This window comes from Danio rerio, chromosome 15 (assembly GCF_049306965.1).
Source record: "Danio rerio strain Tuebingen ecotype United States chromosome 15, GRCz12tu, whole genome shotgun sequence".
Lineage (NCBI taxonomy): Eukaryota > Metazoa > Chordata > Actinopteri > Cypriniformes > Danionidae > Danio > Danio rerio.
In genome coordinates, this window is record NC_133190.1 from 29,126,159 (window position 1) to 29,150,412 (window position 24,254).

General features: G+C 35.8%; 1 protein-coding gene and 2 long non-coding RNA genes across 8 annotated transcripts; 1 reads left to right on the top strand and 2 right to left on the bottom strand.

Moving 5' to 3' along the window:
* LOC100537389 (multidrug and toxin extrusion protein 1-like) lies at positions 1-16,804 on the bottom strand. 6 transcript variants are annotated; one of them, XR_012390876.1, is made up of 18 exons: positions 13,902-16,804; positions 13,549-13,650; positions 13,253-13,321; positions 12,132-12,280; positions 10,260-10,302; positions 10,076-10,120; positions 9,700-9,797; positions 9,238-9,335; positions 8,984-9,097; positions 8,661-8,728; positions 4,827-4,935; positions 4,653-4,728; positions 4,490-4,559; positions 3,336-3,468; positions 2,972-3,066; positions 2,812-2,882; positions 976-1,050; positions 1-901 (listed from the first exon to the last, which is right to left on the bottom strand). XR_012390876.1 is itself a non-coding variant. In XM_017354512.4 (17 exons), the coding sequence occupies exons 1-17, from the start codon at positions 14,040-14,042 to the stop codon at positions 620-622; spliced, it is 1,767 nt and encodes a 588-aa protein (XP_017210001.1). In that variant the 5' UTR covers positions 14,043-16,171; the 3' UTR covers positions 1-619. The 6 variants fall into 6 exon arrangements, 2 of the variants coding, with proteins under 2 accessions (XP_017210001.1, XP_073779872.1); XR_012390878.1 differs by having other exon boundaries at positions 9,003-9,097; positions 13,902-14,759; XR_012390877.1 differs by having other exon boundaries at positions 10,260-10,435; positions 13,902-14,138.
* LOC141377850 (uncharacterized) lies at positions 16,475-17,068 on the top strand. Its single transcript, XR_012390880.1, has 3 exons — positions 16,475-16,579; positions 16,670-16,711; positions 17,007-17,068. It is a non-coding gene; the product is annotated as an uncharacterized lncRNA (long non-coding RNA).
* Positions 17,069-20,486: 3,418 nt separating this feature from the next.
* LOC141377851 (uncharacterized) lies at positions 20,487-24,251 on the bottom strand. Its single transcript, XR_012390881.1, has 6 exons — positions 23,626-24,251; positions 23,238-23,381; positions 22,410-22,526; positions 22,277-22,318; positions 21,870-21,956; positions 20,487-21,485 (listed from the first exon to the last, which is right to left on the bottom strand). It is a non-coding gene; the product is annotated as an uncharacterized lncRNA (long non-coding RNA).
* Between the last annotated feature and the right edge of the window lie 3 nt (positions 24,252-24,254).

Consider the following 24,254-nt stretch of genomic DNA (forward strand, 5'->3'; position numbering starts at 1 on the left):
TGGTTTTGACGCAATTTTTTATTCAATTAGTTTATTCAAAAATCTATGAATGCCTTTGTACTGTGGGGGAAACCGGAGCACCCGGAGAAAACTCACACCAACATGGGGAGAATAGATTGCAAACTCCACACCAACTGGCCCCACCATGACTCGAGCCATCGACCTTCTTGCTATGAGGCGACAGTGTTAAACAACTGAGCCACCATGCCACCCTAGCAAGGTGTTGTAAATACTATAATATAATATAGTACACCTTACTATAGTATGGTTCAAGAACACTATAGTATTTGAAGTATATATAATATTAACTACCATTAGTCTCATGTTAATTTCCCAAATGAGCAACTTGATGTCAAAATGATATCAAAAAACGTTTTAAATAATCAAGGCAGTTTCCATGCATTATAGGGACACAGCATCCTGTGTAAGGTTGTCATTTATAATGAATAAATTTCAAATGTGTTTCAGATATTTTGATGGTCAAATGGGCATCAAGGTTTTGAAATCAAGTTGATTTGCATTATTATTTACATGTTTTTGACAGTAGCTGGGTTACCAAGAGGGCCAGCTTGAGTGTAGGGCAGTAGAGTCTACAGTATGATCAGCTACAGCTCTAGGCTTATAATGACGCAGAAGTGGAATGAATAAAGGATGAAGGTGTGGTAAAGTTGGAGTTTAAAGTAAAATTTGCAGCAGCACCGTAAAACATCTGAGGTAAGGGCACAATGAGATGAACGGTTATCCCTCCAGCGAGGATGAGGAGAGCGGCAAGTGTGGTCAAACCCCTTCTGAGGACCAGCTGAGAGGTGGACAGCAGAACTGGAGGCTTTTCCTCGACGCCAGTCGCGTTTGGCTCCACGTTCGGATCGGCTGCGCTGACAGTTATGTACTCATCCCCATTCTGACGGCAGACAAAACACATTAGGATTTCTGAGATGTTTCGTGTTAAGATAAAGTAAGAGTCAATAGAAATACCTCTCTGTGTCTCGCTGTGATACTATCAGGAGCTGTCATTGCAGAGATTTTAGTCCTTCCAGCACGCTCCACTGCCTGAAAAGTTATCATATGAAATAATACAGTATATTATTCAGAAGAAAACCAACTATATAGCTATGTAACTATATAGCAACTTGCCTAATTGCCTAATGCATTTTGTTGAATTTACTGTACATTGCATCTACATGCCAACTAATTCTCAATAGATTATAAGTAGACTCTTAGGTTGGAGTTAGGGTTAGTGTAAATTACATGTACTTGCAACGTTTCTTATAGTCAGTTAAATGACGAAGGAGCAGAATCAACAGATGTTAAGCAGACAGTCTAATAATACTCAAATGAGAAGTAATTATTAGTCAAATGAAAAGTAAACTGTTAGTCAACAAAATATGCAATAGGGACCATCAAAATAAAGTGTTGCCAAAAAAAAAATATTATAAATAAATATCAAAATTCTTAGCCCTTTTAAGCTATATTTTTTCAATAGTCTAAAGAACAAACCATCCTCATACAATAACTTGTCTAATTACCCTAACTTGCCTAGTTACCCTAATTAACCCAGTTAAGCCATTAAATGTCACTTTAAGCTGTATAGAAGTGTCTCAAAAAATATCTAGTAAAATGTTATTTACTTGAAATAAATAAAATAAAAAATATATTGAGGGCTAATAATTCAGGCTTTATATATATATATATATATATATATATATATATATATATATATATATATATATATATATATATATATATATATATATATATATATATATATTCATAATGTATATATAAATATATATATATAAATATATAAAATATATATATAATATATATATATAAAAAATTTATATGTATATATACATTTTTTTTTCTTTTAAAGGTGATCTACACGTTTTTATCAACATGGGTTCATTCTGAAAACGTAGCTGGAGTTCGCAAATTATGTAGCCAGAGCTAAATGGCTGCATTTCATTTTTAAAACAAAATGCTAGGGGGTGGTATGACGCTGTTCCTTTTCGCGCTTACCAGCTGACTGCTTAGCTCGATATGGACGATTTACCCGATGTTCCCAGTTTGTCCAGTTAGTTTGCCATGTACTTTGGTGGACTTAAGACCTTGACAGGAGCTGACCATGACCATTTGAGTCCGGCGAAGAATAGTTTCAGAAATCAGGTAAGATAAAAACCGACGCCAAAAAATAAAATAAACAAGTAAATTACAGAAACAGAATGTGGTAAAATCAGAAAACGTGGTAAAAATCAGATGACTTTTCTCTTTCTGGAAAGCTTTTTTTTTTTTTTTTTTTTAAATCTGTCAGTTGGGTTTAGGGAAGTGGGTTGGAGGGTCAATCAGTGCTTTTGAAAACACTATTGGTTGGGTTTAGTTGGGTTTAGGGAAGGTGGAAGGTGGGTCAGTCAGTCAGTTGATCAGTCAGTCAGTCATTCAGTGAGTCAACAGCGGCCTCTGGTGGATTTACATGAGAACAGTAGGCACAAATGGCACTAGGTAGAGAAATTTGATATCTGAAAAAGCGTACACAGCGGCCTCTGATATATTCGCCAAAACAATAACTGCAAAAAATAAAAATAAAAAAATGTTGCTGCTGGGATGTGTTTAGCTTCAGAAATGTATATAGCCGTACATTTTCAGAATGAGCCTGGGTTGTTTTCTATTCTTTTCTGATCTCTTCTATTTTTTTGTTCATTTTTGTATTGAGCACTTGTAATAGAGTGTTCAAAAGAATGTGTCTGTTGCATACACAAAGGAAAGGAGAGGAAAGAGTGTGTTTCCTACAGGTGGTTTGTCTAGCCCACTCACCTGTGTGAAGCACACTCAGAATTGCACAATGAATGGAGTCATTTGAAACATTTGAATGGAGTCTGCTAAATCTGAATAGAAACACAAACCAAGGTAAAGCAAGAAATTAAAAACAAAAAAAAAAATAATCAAAATAAAAAGAGGACTATAACGAGCCTACCTCTTTGGTCACTCTCTCCCAGTTGAACTTAAAAATGACTCCAATGAAAAAACTGGACTGCACACAAACACAAATGAGAAGTCCAAGCCAAAAGCCTGTGAAAGCAAGAGAAGTCATTGCTGAAGGACAGCTGTTCCCTCATTACAGAATGTTTTAATGAATGCCGTTCTCTGCACTCGAGATGCATTAATGCAATTCTGCAGGGACCAGCACTGCGTTCACTGATGTTCTCTACGTGCTTCAACCCAATGAAAATTTGATTTATAAAGCAAGTGACCGGAGAAGGTGACTAGGTCACAGAATAGCAATGAGTACAATATGTGACAATGTATTTGAATTGTAAATAAGAGGAAGGAACACAAACCAACAACGTCTAATTTTGCAGCAAACATGAGAGAAGTGCCAAGTGGAAGTCCAATGCAGTAATACCCAAAGAAATTGGCAACAGCTGCGATCTTCTGCTGCCCCGAGCCCAACAAAATACCCATGCTGACACACTGAAGACAGAAAAAACAGAAGACATTCATATTTATGCATTACAGATGGTTTATCACTATAAATTTTTTTATTGTTTTTCCTTTGAGCTACACAATGACATTATCACATGAGTATAGATCCACTTGCCCAAGGAGAAACAATGTGCAAAAGCTATAAAATGTTTTTCTTTCAATAATAAAATGTCATTTTAATAAAAATGTCATTTTTAAGTGCATTGCTCACATGTGTCTGTCCACCTAGGCTTCATTTTCATCCTCCTGCTAATGTAAACTGAAGCAGCTAATATTAATTTACAGCGACGAAGAGCAGAGGGTGGCTGAATAACTTCTGAGAGATTTCAGCTGCTGGCTGGGCTTTCACTGCCTTTTTACACCTCCTTTTCTTCATGTGTTCAATACTTTTTTCACTGTGTCATTTTATTTTATTATGCATAACTTTACTTGTAAACTCATTAGATTTGTTTTCTTTTCATACAGTATATGTAACTCTTTGGTTGTTATCAACATCTGGTGAAAATTTCAAGTCAATGACACCTTTAGAAATATGTTTCAATACTTATTTCCCTGGCTGTATATATTTTGATGTTTCATTGCTAAATGATTGATGAATGATTGAGTAATTTATTGCACATAAAGATGTTTGATGCATCTTATATGCCACTATTCCATTAAGTATGTTTTAATGTGCCATCAAATGGTTCTTGTTCTAAACATGCCTGGCAAGATTTTTTCTTTATAAACAATTGTCAACTTGAATGACATTTTAGTGGTCTTCATCTATCATATCCATCTTCAGGCTACATACAGTACTGCATATGCTTAACTCTTTGATGCACTACATGGCTCTAAAGTGACCCGTCTAAGTTTATTTCTTCTATATCAATTATATAGCTTGTGAAGGAAAGGGTTAAAAAGAGATATAAGCTGAACACTGCTTTTTATTTATTAATTTTTTTTACAAGTAAGTTTTTTTGCAGTGAATTTTTTCAGAAAAAAAGTAATCACAATGGAGATTACTCACAACAAGACCATCAAAGAACTGCAGCACACAGTAGACATTCAAGAGTTTGGAGACAAGAGCCACAATATGTCTGTAAAATAAGACCCAGTCATCATCTGTTCATTACTTAAAAAACATTCTCTACTGCAAGTATGACATGATAAACAATAAAAAAGAGAAATACCTGTCTGATGTAAATAAGAAACCAATGACAGTTTTTGTTGATACGAGCACAAGACCTTGCAAAACAGCCAAGGCAGCTGCATCCAGATGATAAAGTGAAAGAAGAAAGACATGTCAGACACAAGCAGACAATGAAAGATGAATGCGCCTCAAAGGAATAGAAGTGTTTGTAAACCTGTGCAGGTGAGGGAAACCTTGCTGGTGCGGATCGCTCCGGCCGTGTCTCCAGCTCCGAGAGCATTACCCACACGGACACAAGCCGCTCCTTGAATCCCTAATGGAAACTGGCATCCCAGAAAAAAAAAAAAAAAAACATGGTATGAAAGAGCACTGCTGTTCAAAGTGTTAGATCATGAAAGATGTGTTTTTTATGTTTGTTGTTTGTGCTGAAAGACTGAGGTATTTTGTTGGGATTCTTGAGTAAATGGAAAATGGAAATACATTCTTGCTAAATAAACTAGCCGTTTTAACGACATGTTGTGTCCGCCGTAAAGGTTTATCAATTTAAAGTGTATCCGGAAAGTATTCATAGCACTTCACTTTTTTTTTTTTAATGCTACAGCCTTATTCCAGAACAAATTAAATTCAATTATTTGCTCAAATTTCCACACGCAAAACCCCATAATAACAATGTGAAAAAATTTATTAAATATAAAAAAACCTGAACATAAGGTACGCAAGTATTCACAGCCTTTGCTGTGAAGCTCTAAATTGAGCTCAGGTACATTCTGTTTGCACTGATCATTCTTGAGATTTGAATTCAGTTGATTGGATATGATTTGAAAAGGCATACACCTGTCTATAGCCCCTTTCACACAGTGATACCGGTAAATATATGGAAAATTTCCGGAACGACTTTACCGGTATATTCAAAAAAGCGCTGTTCACACAGGCCAGGACGTTACGGAAATTTTCCGGAAAAGAGCATTCACACATCCATTCCAAAATACCGGTAAATTCTGACATCATTCACCACAAATGAGCTTTAAACGGCTGCGCTTGTGTTTGTAAACATTTGACTAAATTACAAACTCTTTTGATGATCAATATTGTAAACAACTTTCACTGGATCATATTCGCATGTCGAGATGTTCATAATATGTGCGTGTGCTGACGCTCACAGGCTGTTTCATGGGCACACGCAAAGCTTGAAGGTAAACAAACAACGGCTTATCATAAGCATCTTATCGATGATTATTTGCACAGTTGCACATTAAGAAGAACATATAAACGTGATCTGACTAACTTCTAGCAGCTAAATGTGTCTGGAAAAATATTCAAAGGCTTTTATTCTCACAAACCGCGCGGACGTAAATGCGTCTGACTGTTGTGATTGGCTAAAGCAGAAGTCTTACGTCAGCACGTTCTAGACGTGCACGAGCTTATTCCGGAAATCTTCCTTCTGCATTCACACAGCGCAGCATTCCGGCAAATTGCCGGTAATGTTACAACTTCTCTTTCCGGAAAATAGCCAGAACGAATTTACCGGTATTTTCAAAAAGGGCCTGTTCACACATACAACCTTTCCGGAAAATTGCCGGTAATTTTCCGGAAAGGTCTGTATGTGTGAAAGGGGCTTATATGAGGTCTCAGGGTTGACAGTGGATGTCAAAGCACAAACCGAGCATGAAGACAAAAGAACTGTCTGTAGACCTCCGAGACAGGATTATCTCAAGGCATAAGGCTGGGGAAGGTTACAGAAAAATTTCGGCTGCTCTGAAAGTTCCAATGAGCACAGTGGCCTCCATCATCCATAAGTGGAAGATTTTTGGAACCACCAGGACTCTTCCTAGTGCCGTCTATCTAAGCTGAGTGATAGGGGAGAAGTCAGGGAGGTGATCAATAACCTGATGGTAACTCTGTCTGAGCTCCAGCGTTCTTCAGCAATCCACCATATAGGCCTGTATGGTAGAGTGGCCAGACGGAAAACACTCCCCGCCTGAAATTTGCCAAAAGGCATCTGAAGGACTTTCAGACCATAAGAAACAAAATTCCCTGGTCCGATGAGACTAAAATTGAACTCTTTGGAATGAATGAAAGGCGTTACATTTGGAGAAAACCAAGCACTGCTCATTACCAGGCTAATACCATCCCTACAGTAAAGCATAGTGGTGGCAGTATTATGCTGTGGGGATGTTTTTCAGCAGCAGGAACTGGAAGACTAGTCAGGATAGAAGGAAAGATGAATGCAGCAATGTACAGTGACATCCTGAATGAAAACCTGCTTCAGAGGGCTGTTGACCTCAGACTGAGAGTGGCTTCACAACAACTTGGTGAATGTCCTTGACTGGCCCAGCCAGAACGCAGACCTAAATCCTAGTGAACATCTCTGGAGACATCTAAAAAATAGCTGCACATCATCGCTTCCCATCCAGCCTGATAGAGCTTGAGAGGTAATGCAAAGAGGAATGGGCAAAAATTACCAAAGACACTTGTGCCAAGCTTGTGGCATCATATTCAAAAAGACTTGAGGCTGTAATTGCTGCCAAACGTGCATCAATAAAGTATTGAGCAAAGAACGTGAATATTATCTACATGTGATTTTTCTGGTTTTGTGTTTTTAATAAATTTGCAACAATTCAAAATTTTTCACATTGTCATTATGGGGTATTGTGTATAGAATGTTGAGGAAATGAATTTAATTCGTTTTGGAATAAGGTTGTAACTTTAAAAAATGTGGAAAAAGTAAAGTGCTATGAATACTTTCTGGATGTACTGTAGCTCTGAACGGAGTAAGGATCTCAATGTTTAGGAAATTGGTACTCAAAGCCCACAGTGACCAAACCTCTCATCAGCGGATAGAACCAAAAGGTCAGATTAACCTTTACTGAGGAGCATGCTGTGTGGACTGAGGCCCCGTTTACACTAGTGCGTATTAGTTTTAAAACGGCGTTTTAGAATGAAAACGATCCGCGTCCACACTCGCGTTTTACCCAGCGTTTCTGAACTGCTCTCCGTCCACACCAAAACGCTGAAAACGCACATCACGTGACCACACACACACACACTTTGGCAATCGCTGGAGCCCATCTACCCAGATGAGAGCTCTGCTAGTCGGACTTCTCATCAAGCATCTCCCGCTGGATCTAATCTCACTATATTTATTAAACGTGATATTTCATTCATCTTGTTGTCTTTATCTAACGACATATTCCCTGACTTTCACAAAAGTTCACTTTCACAAGTCAAGTCATAAAAGATTAATATAAATGACCTTGGTCCAATGGAAAACATTCTTTCATTCATTTTCCTTCGGCTTAGTCCCTTTATTCATCAGAGGTTGCCACAGCGGAATGAACTGCCAATTTGTGCAGCCTATGTTTAACAGAGTGCATGGCCTTCCAGCTGCAACCTAGTACTAGGAAACACCCATACACACTCATACACACCAACCAAAGCACCCAGAGGAAACCCACACAAACACAGGGAGAACATGCAAACTCCACACAGAAATGCTAACTGACCCAGCCTGGACTTGAACCAGCGACCTTCTTGCAGTGCTAACCACTGAGCCACCATGTTGCCCTATACATTAATGATATAAATAATAAATAAACATCCATTGTCAAACTGGTCTTGCTTTAATACTAATTTTGACTGCTGCTACTGAAGTTTTAATTTTGCAGTCACTTTTCTTCATTCTACAGTCACTGTGTTTTCCACAAAATAAAGTTATACATTTATGTTCATTGGTTGTTTGTAAAACAATATACTACTAACATGTTTTGCAGCCATGACTAAACTCAAAAATGAAAAAAAGAATGAATGCTACATTATTTCTGGTAAAAAATATTCAAAGTTATCAATAATTGTTCACTAATTTTAATCTCCACTTGATGTGTAACCCTAGCTGTTTTCTAATTGTCGTATTTTCATATACAGTACTTGTTTATTTGGCTCTGTTTCAATTAAATCATTTCTGAAAATGGAAATTGTGGGGAAAACTGAAGCATCTGTTATGTTTGCTTCAGGAACTTTATAATTGGTGAAATACTGGGGTCTAAATTACCATGTAGTTGATAAAAGCCAGCATAATGACTGCGTGTTGAGCTGCCAGATCCAACTCTCCCAGCATGCCTGAATGAGACGGACATAAGGGAATACGTCTGACAGTATTATAACATTACATTTACTTTTCTATTTTCCTGGTGCAATCATGCATGACAAATCATCTGAGGCTATAGTTAATAGCCTGAAACATTTTTAAGCACTGCATCCAAACAAACATTTTTAATTGGAGAACAATCTTCAAGACTAAGTATACTAAAATGTCTAATTGAATTATATACTACTGTCAGTGTTTCTTTTTGGCTTAAGCTCTTTTGAAAGCACCTGCTAGGAACCCTCCAACCTCATAAATCCACCACTCGAAGCACAGCATCATGGTACTGGGGATGGCCAGTTTCATGTATCCATCCCACTCCTGCAATGAGTCGCATGACCAGCCTGTGGTGGGCAGAGAAAGAAATCACAGCTAAAGATGAGACACTTCAGCTGAATTTTATGCAGCGTGCAACAGTTGTATTTTATGGAGCGTTAAAGGAAGCTAGTGTGGTTTATTGGTTAGTTTAAGCTGGGGAACTCACCTCCCCATGTTTCAACATGGAGCTTCTTCCAGCGAATATATAAATAGAGGAAAGCACAAATATAGATCTGAGATATGGTATTGGCAGCAGCAGATCCACTGAAAAACAAATGCCAGGAAAACAATTACTGCACAGGCTGGGTGAAAAGTCAATCTAATAGAACTTGTAGCATAACTGAAGAGATAACAGTAAATAGGATTTCATATTTCCCATGTCGACAGTACAGGCATCGGCCACGAAAGGCAGTTTTACAAATATGGACCTTTTTATTTTACCATGCATGGTACAACTAATCATCGAATTGTCATAAGACACTTAAAGCTGAAGCACCACCATCACTCAAGTAATGATTTGTAGGTAAATAAGATTTGGTGTACAATTTGCCCAACTAACCGCTTCCCAAATAACTAATACAACTCTAAAATGTGTAAATGAGTATAGTGACATGGATTACAGACTTACTATACCCCAAGCTCCAACCAGTGAAGGAGGATGTAATTTGTCAGCACATTAGCAACGTTGGCTGCGATGCCTGCATACATCTGAGGCAGAATCACGCCCTGCAGGCCCAAAACAGCCCCATGTTAATGTATCCTTCGAACTGTAGTCACACATTACATAGAATGACACATACATGAGGCTACACTTTCAAATAAACCACACTTTATCATATAGAAAGATGTTCTCGGCCAGTACAGATCATAATGTAACAGTTGGAGACTGCCTGTGATAAGTATACTGCTCTGCGGGTCTCGAGATCCTGCATGCAACAGTGATTTTGAAGAGCTCTGCTAAGGTGCTTATCTGCACTTATCTGGAAAAAAAAAAGATTGCATACCTGGTTTTGGAGATAGGCTACTTGCAGCTGATGCAAAAACATTGCCTGTGTGAAGAGAAAGAGGAAAACTATTGCTTGACTGTAGGGTGCATATATATATACATGTATCATAATTCAAGCTATGCAATGCAAATTATGCGTCTGCACTGGCAGGAGGAATATGATGTTATATTTTATGACTCACTGGGACTGCTGGCAGGTAACAGACCACATAGAGTTGAGCTATTCTGAAAGGGAGCACATTTGTTACTGTGATATAGAGAGGACAAGGCAGCATGAATGATTTTAAAAGGAAAGCTGCGACTTATCATGCTGCAGAATAAATCTGGTGCGCTGTGTCATTTCCATCTTGGCTTGCATCTAAATTGAGTATTAGAACGTGTGTCTGTGCACATTAAAATGGCTCATTTAACAACATCGTCAACATTTATTTAGGAAGGGAAGTTGCAAAGTATGTTTGCTAGAGATATGGATGACAGACGCTTTCTTGTTTTCTCAAAACCTTGAGGTCTATAACTTTACACTGGCATGAATAAAGATTGCTCTTTTTTGTTCTAGTCCAAATGATTTATTCATAGTAAAAGAGTAAACAACATTCAGCATAAGCTTTTTATCAGTTGTTTATAAGAGCTGACAGGCTATGACTCACTTGCAAAGTTTGAAACTGCAGCATTTTAATGGTCAGTCATGACCTTTAGCCACTGTTTTAATAAGAGATTTTTGTCTGGTTATTTTTAATGGTATCTAAACACCTTTAAAACAAAATACCTTTTCTTTATATATATTCTAAATAGAGATATTCTCTATCTCCTCTTTTTCAGCATAAAATCAATGCATTTTGTTTGAGTTAAAAGAAGAAAAGAGAATCTCTTATACATCTCATCACACATACCCTACTTGACAAAAGTCTCGTTTCCTATCCAAGTGTTAGTAACAACTTGACTTCTAGTTGATCGTTTGGTATCATTTGGATCGTTGGCTTTTCTTTTAAATAAATTGGGTTATTTTTTTAAGAATCAAAAGGTATAATCACCAAATTATAATTTTGGAATTGTAAGTTTATATTCCACATTTCTGACTTTTGTGCATTTATTTTTGGCAATTTAATTTACTTTACAGTTTACAAAATTTTTCACGATTATGACTTTTTCTTGCAATTCTAAATTCTGAATTTCTGAATAGTTCTGAGTTCACATACACTGTAAACAATTTTTGGGCCAATTAGTTTTGACAACTTAATGTTTTTAGTTATGTTAACTCACCTGGATTGAATGTGTTGACATAACTTATATATTACTTGGCTGAACTTAATTGGGATGGGTTTGGGATGTTTTGAATGTGCATTTTATGCCAAATATTTAACAAAAACCAAGTGTGTACCTAATCGTTTTTAGGCGTTTTTGTTTTGTGCATTTGGGAATATTTTAAATTTTTTAATTCACTAGACTTAAACCATGTCCATTGTACTTGAATTATAAAGTACTATCAACATCATTCGTACTTACAACAACTTATATATGTAAAGTTTACTAAACATAGACCATGCCCATTACTTGTATTGTCAAGTCCTGTCAACTTTAACCTGAGTTAAGACAACTTTACTATTTAAGTGAAGTAACTGTAAAATTTGAAGGCAGCATGAACACTTCCTTTTTACAGTTGCAACAACATTTTTTTTAGTATCTTGCAATTCCTATATTATTTTCACAGGAATGTGTCTTTATTTAACTTAATTGTGTATTTATTTGTAAGTAAAAATTGTGAGATTGCATTTTGAAGTTTTTATATTGTAGTTCTGACATAATAATTAAATATTACACAATACAGTTTTTTTTTTATCCAAGAAAGCACATTGTCAGAGAGAACCTAATAATAGGAAAATATTTTGTTTAAAAATAATTATTTAGAATTTTTACATAAAATAGAAATATATGTAAATTTTTTAATTAACATGTAACATTTTAATTAACATGTACCATTAATAAACAGTAATTAAATACTGTACCGAACACATGGCATTTGATTTGATTTGTCTGTTTATTTTGGCATGAATCACCTGGCCACCTCTGGGTCTTGTCTGAGCAGCAGAAGGATGGGTTGTGTGTTGATAAGCAGAGCGCAACATGGCAAACAGAAGAGCAGAAGGATCAGTACGCTTCTCTGTAAGATGATGCCAACACGACGCAGGTTCTTCCCACCGAAGGTCTGACACAAACACAAGCCAGTAAAATTGATACTGAATTCCTGAAATGTCTCATCTGAATCCAAATTCAGAATCCAGTGAGGTTTAAGAGCCCCAGTGAAAATTTACTACATTTACTGTAGGTCACACTTTATTTTGATGGTCCGTTTGTTGAATTTAAGTTACATTGCAACTAATTCTCATTAGATTAAAAGTCGACCATTGGGATTGGGTTAGGATTAGTGTAAATTGACATGTACTTGCAGTTGCAAAATTTCTTATAGTCAGTTAAATGTCTGTTGAATCAACATTAGGTAAGCATGCAGTCTACTAATGCTCAAATGGATCATCAAAATAAAGTGTTATTTAATTTGCACTACTGTAGTTGAGGTTAAGAATATATTAATGATGCTACAATAACATTCACAATTATAATGGCCTTATTACAGTCATGTTTATGACAAGTTATGTTGAGGTCAAGTTGTCATGACAAAGACAAGGACAGTTTTTGATGTATTTGTTTACGTCAAGCTGTCATTACAAAGTCATCTCAAGCAAAGTTACCTTTACATTTAAATTGACATAACCAAGTGAATGACACTTAATGACACTTGTCATAAGCATGCATAAAATGTCATTCATATTCATGACATGTAATGTCAGGATTATTAATATTTCATGACAGACTTATGAACATTCCTTCAATTAAAGTGTTACTTAATTGTATTACAGTTACCCAATTTAATATGGATCAGAGTGTCTGTATGTATAAATTTTAAAGATTCATGATTAAATGACATTTTGAATAGCAGCTCTTAGGACTGTTATACAGTAGTCAACATCTGAAGAGGATCAAAAACCTTCCATCAAAGCTGTCCTATAACTATTGAGCGACACCTGTTCTTGTCTTAGGACAATTTTGAAAAACTATTTGTGATCCACATCCAATGTTGGCTACTGTATACAGCACTGCATACACATTCATATTTTCATACCTGAGAGATGAGCGTGTCAGCCGCCAGTGCAAGACCTCCACCTGTAGCTGCAGTTGTTATGTTTATCGTCTGGTAAATCAGAATAACAAGCATCAGCTACTTCTCAGCCACGCTCTGAACTACTTCAACACACCGGCTTCACAACCAAACGGCTTACGAAACCTCTGAAGGCTGAATGTTACAATGCTGTGCCAACATTTGCATTTCATAAACCAATGTTTCTCTTTTACTACAAAGGGAAAAAAACTATGCGACACTCCAGAGGAACAAATAAACAGACTAAAACATCAACTCACAGCTGAGGCCATTCCATAACCAGCCAGCACACTGTTTCCCAGGCGGCCGCAAAACATTGTTATGACAAATGGCAGGAGATAATTCAGAATGCGCGATGCAACCTGGAATGACAAACCAGAAGATGAGAAGTATATGAGCACGCTGAGCCATACGGAAGAAATAATGTCATATCCTTGCTTTTTTTTTTTCCTGGTTTGCAGATTTATTCTTTGCCTCCTGAGATAACTGTAAATGTAAAACTTTTAAAGGTTTCTTTTATGCTAATACAATGAAAAATACATTCATAATTTATCACTATATTTAATTTGATCTGCAAACATTATAACTGAAAGAAGGAAAATTGAGGCCATACCAAAGGTCCGGTCATGCACAAGATGTGGTAGAGCTCCTGTCTGTAAACCAGAGGGATGCAGCGTCTCACGGACCTGCAGCAGAAAAGCTTAGTACTAGGCTCCATTGAAGAAGCTTCAGTCGTGGGACTTGAAACGTCCATTATCTGCTTGGACCTGAAGCTCTGTGAGGCCAGAGATGCGCAACGGTAGGGGACGAGCTCCTGCTGCGGCAGCTGTGTTGCTGACCGGGTCAATGTAGCAAAGTTTCACCATCTTAAAAGCTTACTGATTAGCCTCTCTCAATACTGTTGAGCTCTGCGGCTAAATGACCTAAATACAGCTGAGACACATATTTTTTTTTTGAGAATGGTGACATGATGGGAATTTGAGGAAAATGTTTGCATGTGTTATTATTACTTTATGGATTTTCATTAAATGAAGTAAGCTTTAATATGTAGCTGACAGAATACCTATTTGTGCCATTTTAAAGCAGCCTCAGACTATAGAAAGAGCATGAAAATCATAATACTTATTAAATACTGATATTGGATTGTAGCCTTCTTAATGCATGCTAGCCATCCATTTAGTTAACGTGATAAAATTGATAAACGATGACTGGCTTAGGCAACAGAGGTGTGGATTAAAATGTAGTTTAATTAAGACTAGACAGACTGACAAGGCAAAAACAGGAGAAAACTGAAGCATAAAAGTAATCCAAAAGAGTGGTCATTGAAACATGCAAAAAGGTCAAGGCAGATAGCAAAACAATGTAAATGTTATCAGTATGTGTGGTGTATAACTGTAGTCCACATAATCAGCAATGATAAGCCTCAGCTGTGTGTAATCAAGAAGTAATTTTGAACTAGTGTGTGAGTGCAATATATGATGGGATATGTAGTTCAGTTGAATGACAGGGAGTGCTCTCCAGCAGCCTGCGAGGACAACACTGCTTGGGATCATAACAGAGTGCATATAAAAATACAAAACATATTTTAGCCCTTTGCATTTTATTGAAAAATAATGAAATATTTTGACACTGCACAGTAACATCACTAACATAACCAAGTTAATATACTGTAAAAAAGACCATATTTGTATACTTATTCTCTAACAGCTCAGAAGTGATTTCAAACAGCTTGCAACTCGCAATCAGCACTGTTAGACATTTCTGTAAACTACACAGTTATTTACTGTATTTCACCCAGTATAATACTGCAAATTCCTTTTACAGTAAATAACTGTATTTACCGTTGCATTATGGGAATTTAGTGTGACGTCGAACAACATATACAGCGATGTACTGTATTTGTAAAAATTTGTGTATTCTACTGTATTTTCCACAATTGCTTCGACGCCACCTTGCGGCAATTCGACTACTCTGCACCACATTTTGCCTGAGGACCCTGGAGCAATTCTGGAGGACAATTTATTAGCGTGCCTGACGAACATGCTGGATTTAACAAACTTTACTCTGGTGAGCTGAGGCAGTGTTTCATTTTACAGAATGTTTTGTGGACGAGAATAGAACAAAGTAATGTATAAAGTTGGCTAATATTATTTTCTCTGGCTTGGAGTTATTTTGCCCATTTGAGAAATATATCATCTATTAAGAGTTTTTTCCTTCATTTAGTTTATTACATTAACACTACTATTACTTTAAATAAGACTGTTTATGGCCATTAGTCAGTGTTCTCGTCATATATTTTTATTTATTTACATAGGAACCGGTGTTGCAGCGGGTTTTGGTTTAGGAGGGAACCAGAGGTATGCAGACAGTTTTGGAGGACACTTAGCACGAGACAACGGTCCGGCAGAGAGTATTTTCCCCCAGAAGAATATGAATGAAAGACCAACAAATAATCCAGGTAAAAGCGCGTCTGTCTGTGCTGACAACACTCGACATTGATTTGAGCACCTCTATAACTTGGTTAGCATTTGTTTGCCTGGCGACATTGAATGAAGCGATCTTAAAATGGTAACGTTAAGTTAGCTAAACTGAGCTAAGTTTACACCGAATTGGACTCAAACTCATTTTAACGTGCACCGTTTAACTTATATTGATTTATACTATATATATATTAGCTGTTGTGAACTTATTTTTCTCTGGTTTAGAGTAACTTATATCGTTAGTTTGAGAAAATAACATCGCGACGTAACCTATAATAACGTTAACGTAAAGCTATACAATAAGCATAGAGGTAAAGTTGGTTTTATATTCGCACATTCGTTCATTTAGAAGTATCTATACTGTTTACCAAGTTACTTTGAATATTCGATCAGAATTAGCATGCCAGTATGACTTGAAATCACCATTAACACTGTTTATTTGACCGTGAGCATGTTGTACTTTGATAGTCATTGGCTGCTAATATGATTTCGCTATTTAGAGTTTGCAAATAATACTTTTATGAAATTATATTATTAAGGGGGAAGTCTGAATCTGCTAATATAAAACCAACTTTACCTCTATACATTATGCTAATAACCACCTTTTTGCTATTTATTGTTTGCTATTTTTTTTAATCACAACTCTTGACATTTGGTTTAACATAATTGTTACCATTATATTTTTTTCTGTTTCGATATGGCACTAGCACAACAGCAGGTTTTGGCTGAAGAAGAAAACAGCATTTCGGAGGAACATCTTGATCAGCACAGCCTTATGCTTAAAAATAAGCAAGACCAGTAAGCAACCAAGGTAAACTAATAAAAAAAGTTGTGTGGAGGTTGTGGATTGTAGCATGGTATTCTTATCTGTATTTTTGGCTTTTTTATGGTTTTAATATAGAATACTGGGAGCCTGCCTGTGCAAACTGGACCTCATACAACAGTAAGTACTGTACATTTATTTGTTTCTCAATATAGTAATGTTACTTTTAATACAAAATGTGTCACATGTTTAGTTGCTAGCTAAATAAAAGATTTGTTTCCCTTTTTAATAAATCATTTAGTAGGTTTTTTTTCATCTTTGTTTATAATATTTTTGAGCAGATTGAGGTCTGTCATGGGTCAGACATTTCGTAATACAATAATTAGTATTGGGATACATGCATTTGTCTATGTATTAAAAGTCTTTTTCCCCATTTCATGTTGCCTAAATTTTTTTTTTGTATAAATAATTCCAGAGGATGAAACAAAATGCACAGCAACAACCAGAATGAGCCAGAAGAAGGCAGGAGAAGTAATGTAGAGAATGACAACCATGAACAACAGTGTGTTATCCTTCTTCAACCAGCTAACTGAGAACTTGGATTAGGTGAGACACTCTCAATAGTTGTGTCAGTATTCAGTCTGTTTTAGTTTATCAGGGCTCGAAATTGCGACCATTTTAGTCGCATATGCGCCCGAAATTTAAGCTATGCGACTCATAATATATATTGGGAGCATTCGTGCGACTGCATATTATGGTTGTAGTGCGACCTGTTTTTGTTTTTGTTTTTTTCTAAAAACGTGGTAAATTCGCTCTTCCCTGCCGCTATATTGGTTCATATTAGCCGTCAATCACTCAAGACTTTCTGCTGTCAGATGACAGGGAGGGAGCTTTTGTGACCGCGGGGAATGCAAACGGCTGAAGAGTGAAAAGTACACTGAATCTCGATGCGTTGCATGCACTGCGTGTTCAGCCAACACAATCTCACGGCAATTCATAACTTTTTAATACGTTTCCTCGTGAGCAGGCCGCAACAGCGCAAATGTCCGCTACAACACCATCGCCAAAGAAGCTCGCCTTTACTGAGTTTGATCTGATGCGGCTTATAACAGAGAACAGTATTGCGCCGGTGGGCATCGGGGGAATCCTGCTCTGCCCCCCTCTTATTGGGCCGGCTGACTCGCATGCTTTCCCGCAAACACAGAAAAATGTAATTCAGCGCATAACGAGGCTGAGCATTAAAACGACACGAACCGAAACCAAAACTTTTTTAAAAGTGAGACTTTTCTTTCTTTCTTTTGTCTGTTCTTTCTTGAGGTGTATATTATTTTTCTATTTAATTACTGATGACTGCTTTGCAGCTTTCAGCATTGGATTGAACGATTTATTATATTATTTCGTTTGTTTTGTAGCAGAAATATTATTTATTAAATTGGCAAGCATTTAAAAACAATAGTACAAAATAAATATTTCTTACTACAATGCTTCATTTGTGTTTGATGCAAACCATCAATTTATTTTTCATAAATTAACAGTAGGACTTTATATAGCAGATAACTTGCATTAAAGCACATTCAAGGCAGCATGATGATGAGAAATATTATTCATTATTAGTAGTATTGTCATCATCATCATCAATAATATTTTATAATTATTCAACATTCATTTTGGAATTATTGCACAAATATTAAGTCATCACAGCATTAGTTAGAGAGTTGTTTCTGGGTTTTGTTAGTCCCAATTGATGTTGTTTTCAAATACAATAAATCCCTTAATACACAACTTGTCAAATATATCATTCATTTTTGGTGGATGCTCCTAATTTTTTTCTGGTGCTCCTAATTTTTTTCTGGTGCTCCTAAATATTTCAGGTTGGGAGCACCGGTGCTACCAAGTAAGAAAGTTAATTTCGAGCCCTGTTTATCCATCACAAATGCTACAATGTTTTTGTAAAACCTTGTTGGGGAAAAAAATAAACAGGACATTCTGGTTAGATCTCTTTTAAACATGGTAGTGAGCAGGTTTTGAGCAGGAGCCAGTTGCTCAGTACCAGCTGAAAACTAGCCCAACCTAGCTGCCATGCTTCAAAATAATTAACCAGTATATGATTTATTTTTTTTAAACAAGCTTCTTCTATGCTCATGTTAGTCTGTTTCTCCTTATCCTGTTCTTCATAATCCTGGACTGGGCCAAATCCTGACCAGATGCTGTGGTGGTCATGGAGGAGTGATTCCTGAAAGACACACGTGATCAATGAGTTTTCGCATTGATCCAATGGGCCAGCCTGACCACCCGCTGGTGACCTTTCAAGCCTCCGGTGCCTATACTGCGGCCTTGCACAAGTTTGGCTAGAGGAGAACTGGTCTTGCCCAACTGAGCCTGGTTTCACTCAAGGGCTTTTATTCTACACTTTTGTCAGTTGGTGAAGTTTGTTCCATGCCACTGTCGCCACTCGTTCACTTGGCTTCGATTGGTGGATCGGTGGATTTGCTCTTCAGTGTTTGGACTTTCAGCAGTAACATTTACTGCTTCAATTCTAAAAACTGGACTGAAGCAGCTTCAATTTACAAGAACTTCTATGTTAAGCTGCTTTGACATCATTGATCTACAGTGTAAAAGTGCAATAGAACTAAAGATGTATTGCATTTGAACATGTGAATTCAGACCTTGTTGAGCATTTGACACCAGAATTAGTATTATTTTAAAGTTGGGTTGTTTCTGAGTCGGCTAATAGTTACAAATATTTATTTTTCCAAAAATATGCAATTCAGACGTTTAAATTATTAATGTACATGTATGTTCTAGTGCTTTGTGTAATTTATTTATTTTTAATCTGTTGATTTTAATGCTTAATTTAATTTTCACACATTTTTCCTTAAATGCTTTAAGCATTATTAATGTTTTAAAGAATGGAATATTTTGTAATTGTGTCTGGTTTAATGTCAGTAGTACTTAGTACAATTGGGTTTTTTTTTCTCTCAACAATATGCAGGTCAGACACTTAAATTAGTTTTGTACATGTGTTCATGTGCTTTGTCGTTTTCAATGTTTTTTTTTCTTAAAATAAAATATTTTGAATGATTGAGATGTAATGTTTTTACACATTTTTCTTAAATGTTTTAAAGCATCTCCAATGTTTTAAATAAAGTGTTTATTTTGTTAATATATTGTAATTGTGTCTTTTTATGTCAATAGTATTAAAATAATATTAATAAAATTATATCATAAAATATTTAAGACAAAATTAAAAGGTTTACAGTAGCTAACTGTTTACTTAGGTTTTTACAGTAGTTAACCATTTTCAGACACTACGGTAACATGCTGTAAATGGATTTACGGTTGTATACTGTTAATCTCAAATACAGTAACTTACTGGCAACAGTGTTGCCAGTAAGTTACTGTAAAAACCCTTTGAAATGTCTAACAGTGAGAATCTGGAGAGAATTAATCAAATGAGTCATTTCTTTGTAGTGAGTCAAATGTACACTTAACAATCTTTTCACAGGGAGAATAAATTCATTGCTTTAGCTTATAAGTCTAAAAGATATCCAGCATTTGGTGTTGTATTTTTATAAATAAAATAACTAAATATTCCTGATTATAAAAATAAAATACACTAACATGGTGCCACTCCATAGCTACTGTATTTGATTGCATGGCCAATGATTTAATTTAAACAGTATTATTACACTGTTAGACATTTCAAAGGGTTTTTACAGTAACTTACTGGCAACACTGTTGCCAGTAAGTTACTGTATTTTAGATTTACAGTATACAACTGTAAATCCGTTTACAGCATGTTACCGTAGTGTCTGAAAATGGTTAACTACTGTAAAAGCCTAAGTTAACAGTTAGCTACTGTAAACCTTTTAATTTTGTCCTAAATATTTTAGAATATAATTTTATTTATATTATTTTAATACTATAGACCTAAAAAAGACACAATTACAAAATATTAACAAAATAAACACTCTTTATTTAAAACATTGGAGATGCTTAAAACAAGCTTAAAAATGTGTAAAAACATTACATTTCAATCATTCAAAATATTTTATTTTAAGAAAAAAAACATTGAAAATGACAAAGCACATTAACATACATGTACAAAACTAATTTAAGTGTCTGACCTGCATATTGTTGAGAAAAAAAACCCCAATTGTACTAAGTACTACTGACATTAAACCAGACACAATTACAAAATATTCCATTCTTTAAAACATTAATAATGCTTAAAGCATTTAAGGAAAATGTGTGAAAATTACATTAAGCAATAAAATCAACACATTAAAAATAAATAAATCACACAAAGCACTAGAACATACATGTACAATAAAAATTTAAACTTCTGAATTGCATATTGTTGGAAAAATAAATATTTGTAACTATTAGCCAACTCAGAAACAACCCAACTTTAAAATATTACTAGTTCTGGTGTCAAATGCTCAACAAGGTCTGAATTCACATGTTCAAATGCAATTCATCTTTATTTCTATTGCACTTTTACAATGTAGATCAATGATGTCAAAGCAGCTTAACATAGAAGTTCTTGTAAATTGAAGCTGCTTCAGTCCAGTTTTCAGAGTTGAAGCAGTAAATGTCACTGCTAAAAAAGTCCAAACACTGAAGAGCAAATCCACCGATCCATCAATCGTAGCCAAGCTATCCAGTGGCGACAGTGGCATGGAACAAACTTCACCAACTGACGAAAGTGTAGAATAAAATCCCTTGAGAGATACCAGGCTCAGTTGGGCACGACCAGTTCTCCTCTAGCCAAACTTGTGCAAGGCCGCAGTCTAGGCACCGGAGGCTTGAAAGTTCACCAGCGGGTGGTCAGGCTGGCCCATTGGATCAATGCGGAAAGCTCATTGATCACGTGTGTCTTTTAGGATTCACTCCTCCATGACCACCACAGCATCTGGTCAGGATTTGGCCCAGTCCAGGATTATGAAGAACTCTGGATAAGGACAAACAGACTAACATAAGCATAGAAGAAGCTTGTTTAAAAAAAATAAATCATATACTGGTTAATTATTTTGAAGCATGGCAGCTAGGTTGGGGTAGTTTTCAGCTGGTACTGAGCAACTGGCTCCTGCTCATAACCTGCTCACTACCATGTTTAAAAGATAACTAACCAGAATGTCCTGTTTATTTTTTTCCCTAACAAGGTTTTACAAAAACATTGTAGCATTTGTGATGGGTTGATTCACTGCAGGACAGATTAGGCTATTTGTTTTATGTATTCCTAATAAACTAAAACTGACTGAATACTGATACAACTATTGAGAGTGTCTCACCTAATCCAAGTTCTAAGTTAGCTGGTGAAAGAAGGATAACTCACTGTTGTTCATGGTTGTAATTCTCTTCAATACTTCTCCTGCCTTCTTCTGGCTCACTCTGGTTGTTGCTGTGCATTTTGTTTCATCCTCTGGAATTATTTATACAAAAAATTTTATTATTTTATTTATTGCAAAATATTTAGGCAACATGAAATGGGGAAAAAGACATTTAATACATAGACAAATGCATGTATCCCAATACTAATTATTTGTATTTTGAAATGTCTGACCCATGACAGACCTCAATCTGCTCAAAATATTATAAACAAAGATAAAAAAAAAACTACTAAATGGTTTAATAAAAAAGGGAAAAAGATTTTTTTATTTAGCTAGCAACTAAACATGTGACACATTTTGTATTAAAAGTAACGTTACTATATTGAGAAACAAATAGATGTACAGTACTTACTGTTGTATGAGGTCCAGTTTGCACAGGCAGGCTCCCAGTATTCTATATTGAGACCATAAAAAAGCCAAAAATACAGATAAAAATACCATGCTACAATCCACAACCTCCACACAACTTTTTTTTATTTGTTTACCTTGGTTGCTTACTGGTCTTGCTTATTTTTTAAGCATAAGGCTGTGCTGATCAAGATGTTCCTCCGAAATGCTGTTTGTTTCTTCAGACAAAACCTGCTGCTGTGCCAGTGCCATATCTAAACAGAAAAAAATATAATGGTAACAATTATGTTAAACCAAATGTCAAGAGTTGTGATAAAAAAATAATTAGCAAACAATAAATAGCAAAAAGGTGGTTATTAGCATAATGCATAGAGGTAAAATTGGTTTTATATTAGCAGATTCAGACTTCCCCCTTAATAATTTAATTTCATAAAAGTATTATTTGCAAACTCTAAATAGCGAAATCATTTTAGCAGCTAATGACTATCAAAGTACAACATGCTCACGGTCAAATAAACAGTGTTAATGTTGATTTCAAGTCATACTGGCATGCTAATTCTGATCGAATATTCAAAGTAACTTGGTAAACAGTATAGAGTCTTCTAAATGAACGAATGGGCGAATATAAAACCAACTTTACCTCTATGCATATTGTATAGATTTACGTTACCGTTCTTATAGGTTACGTCGCGATGTTATTTTCTCAAGCTAACGTTATAAGTTACTCTAAACCAGAGAAAAATAAGTTCACAACATCTAATATATATAGTATAAATCAATATAAGTTAAACGTTGCACGTTAAAATGAGTTTGAGTCCAATTCAGTATAAACTTAGCTCAGTTTAGCTAACAGTTAACATTACCATTTTAAGATCGCTTCAGCCAATGTTGCCGAGCAAACAAATGCTAATAGAGGTGCTCAAATCAATGTCGAGTGTTGTCAGCACAGACAGACGCGCTTTTACCTGGATTATTTGATGGTCTTTCATTCATATTCTTCTGGGGGAAAACACTCTCTGCCGGACCGTTGTCTCGTGCAAAGTGTCCTCCAAAACTGTCTGCATACCTCTGGTTCCCTCCTAAACCAAAACCCGCTGCAACACCGGTTCCTATGTAAATAAATAAAAAGATATGACGAGAACAATGGCTATAGTCATAAACAGTCTTATTTAAAGTAATAGTAGTGTTAATGTAATAAATTAAATAAAGGTAACATCTTAATAGGTGATATATTTCTCAAATGGGCGAAATAACGCCAAGCCAGAGAAAATAATAATAGCCAACTTTATACTTTACTTTGTTTTATTCTCGTCCACAAAACATTCTGTAAAATGAAACACTGCCTCAGCTTACCAGAGTAAAGTTTGTTAAATCCAGTATGTTCTTCAGGCACACTAATAAATTGTCCTCCAGAATTGCTACAGGGTCCTCAGGCAAAATGTGGTGCAGAGTAGTCGAATCGCCGCAAGGTGGCGTTGAAGCAGTTGTGGAAAATACAGTATAATACACGAATTTTTACAAATACAGTACATCGCTGTATATGTTGTTCGACGTCACACTAAATTCCCATAATGCAACGGTAAATACAGTTATTTACCGTAAAAGGAATTTGCAGTATTACACTGGGTGAAATACAGTAAATAACTGTGTAATTTACAGAAATGTCTAACAGTGTATTTATACTGCACATTTAAAAACAACAGCACACTGTAAAAAATAAAATCTCAATTTGTTCAGCACACTGTACTTTTTCTGTCATATATACTAAGAATTGTAAATAACTACTGATCTACATAAAAATATATGTTATGTCAATAATAATTGCTAAAATGTTATGTCTACATGTTTACCAGAGTTTTCTGGACATACATTTTTGTGTTGAACAGGTATGTTGAGATTTAAATAAATTGCGCATGCGTGACGCGACGTTTGAAAACGGCGCCAACCCTCCGCCATATTGACCATTCGTTTCGCTCCTCATC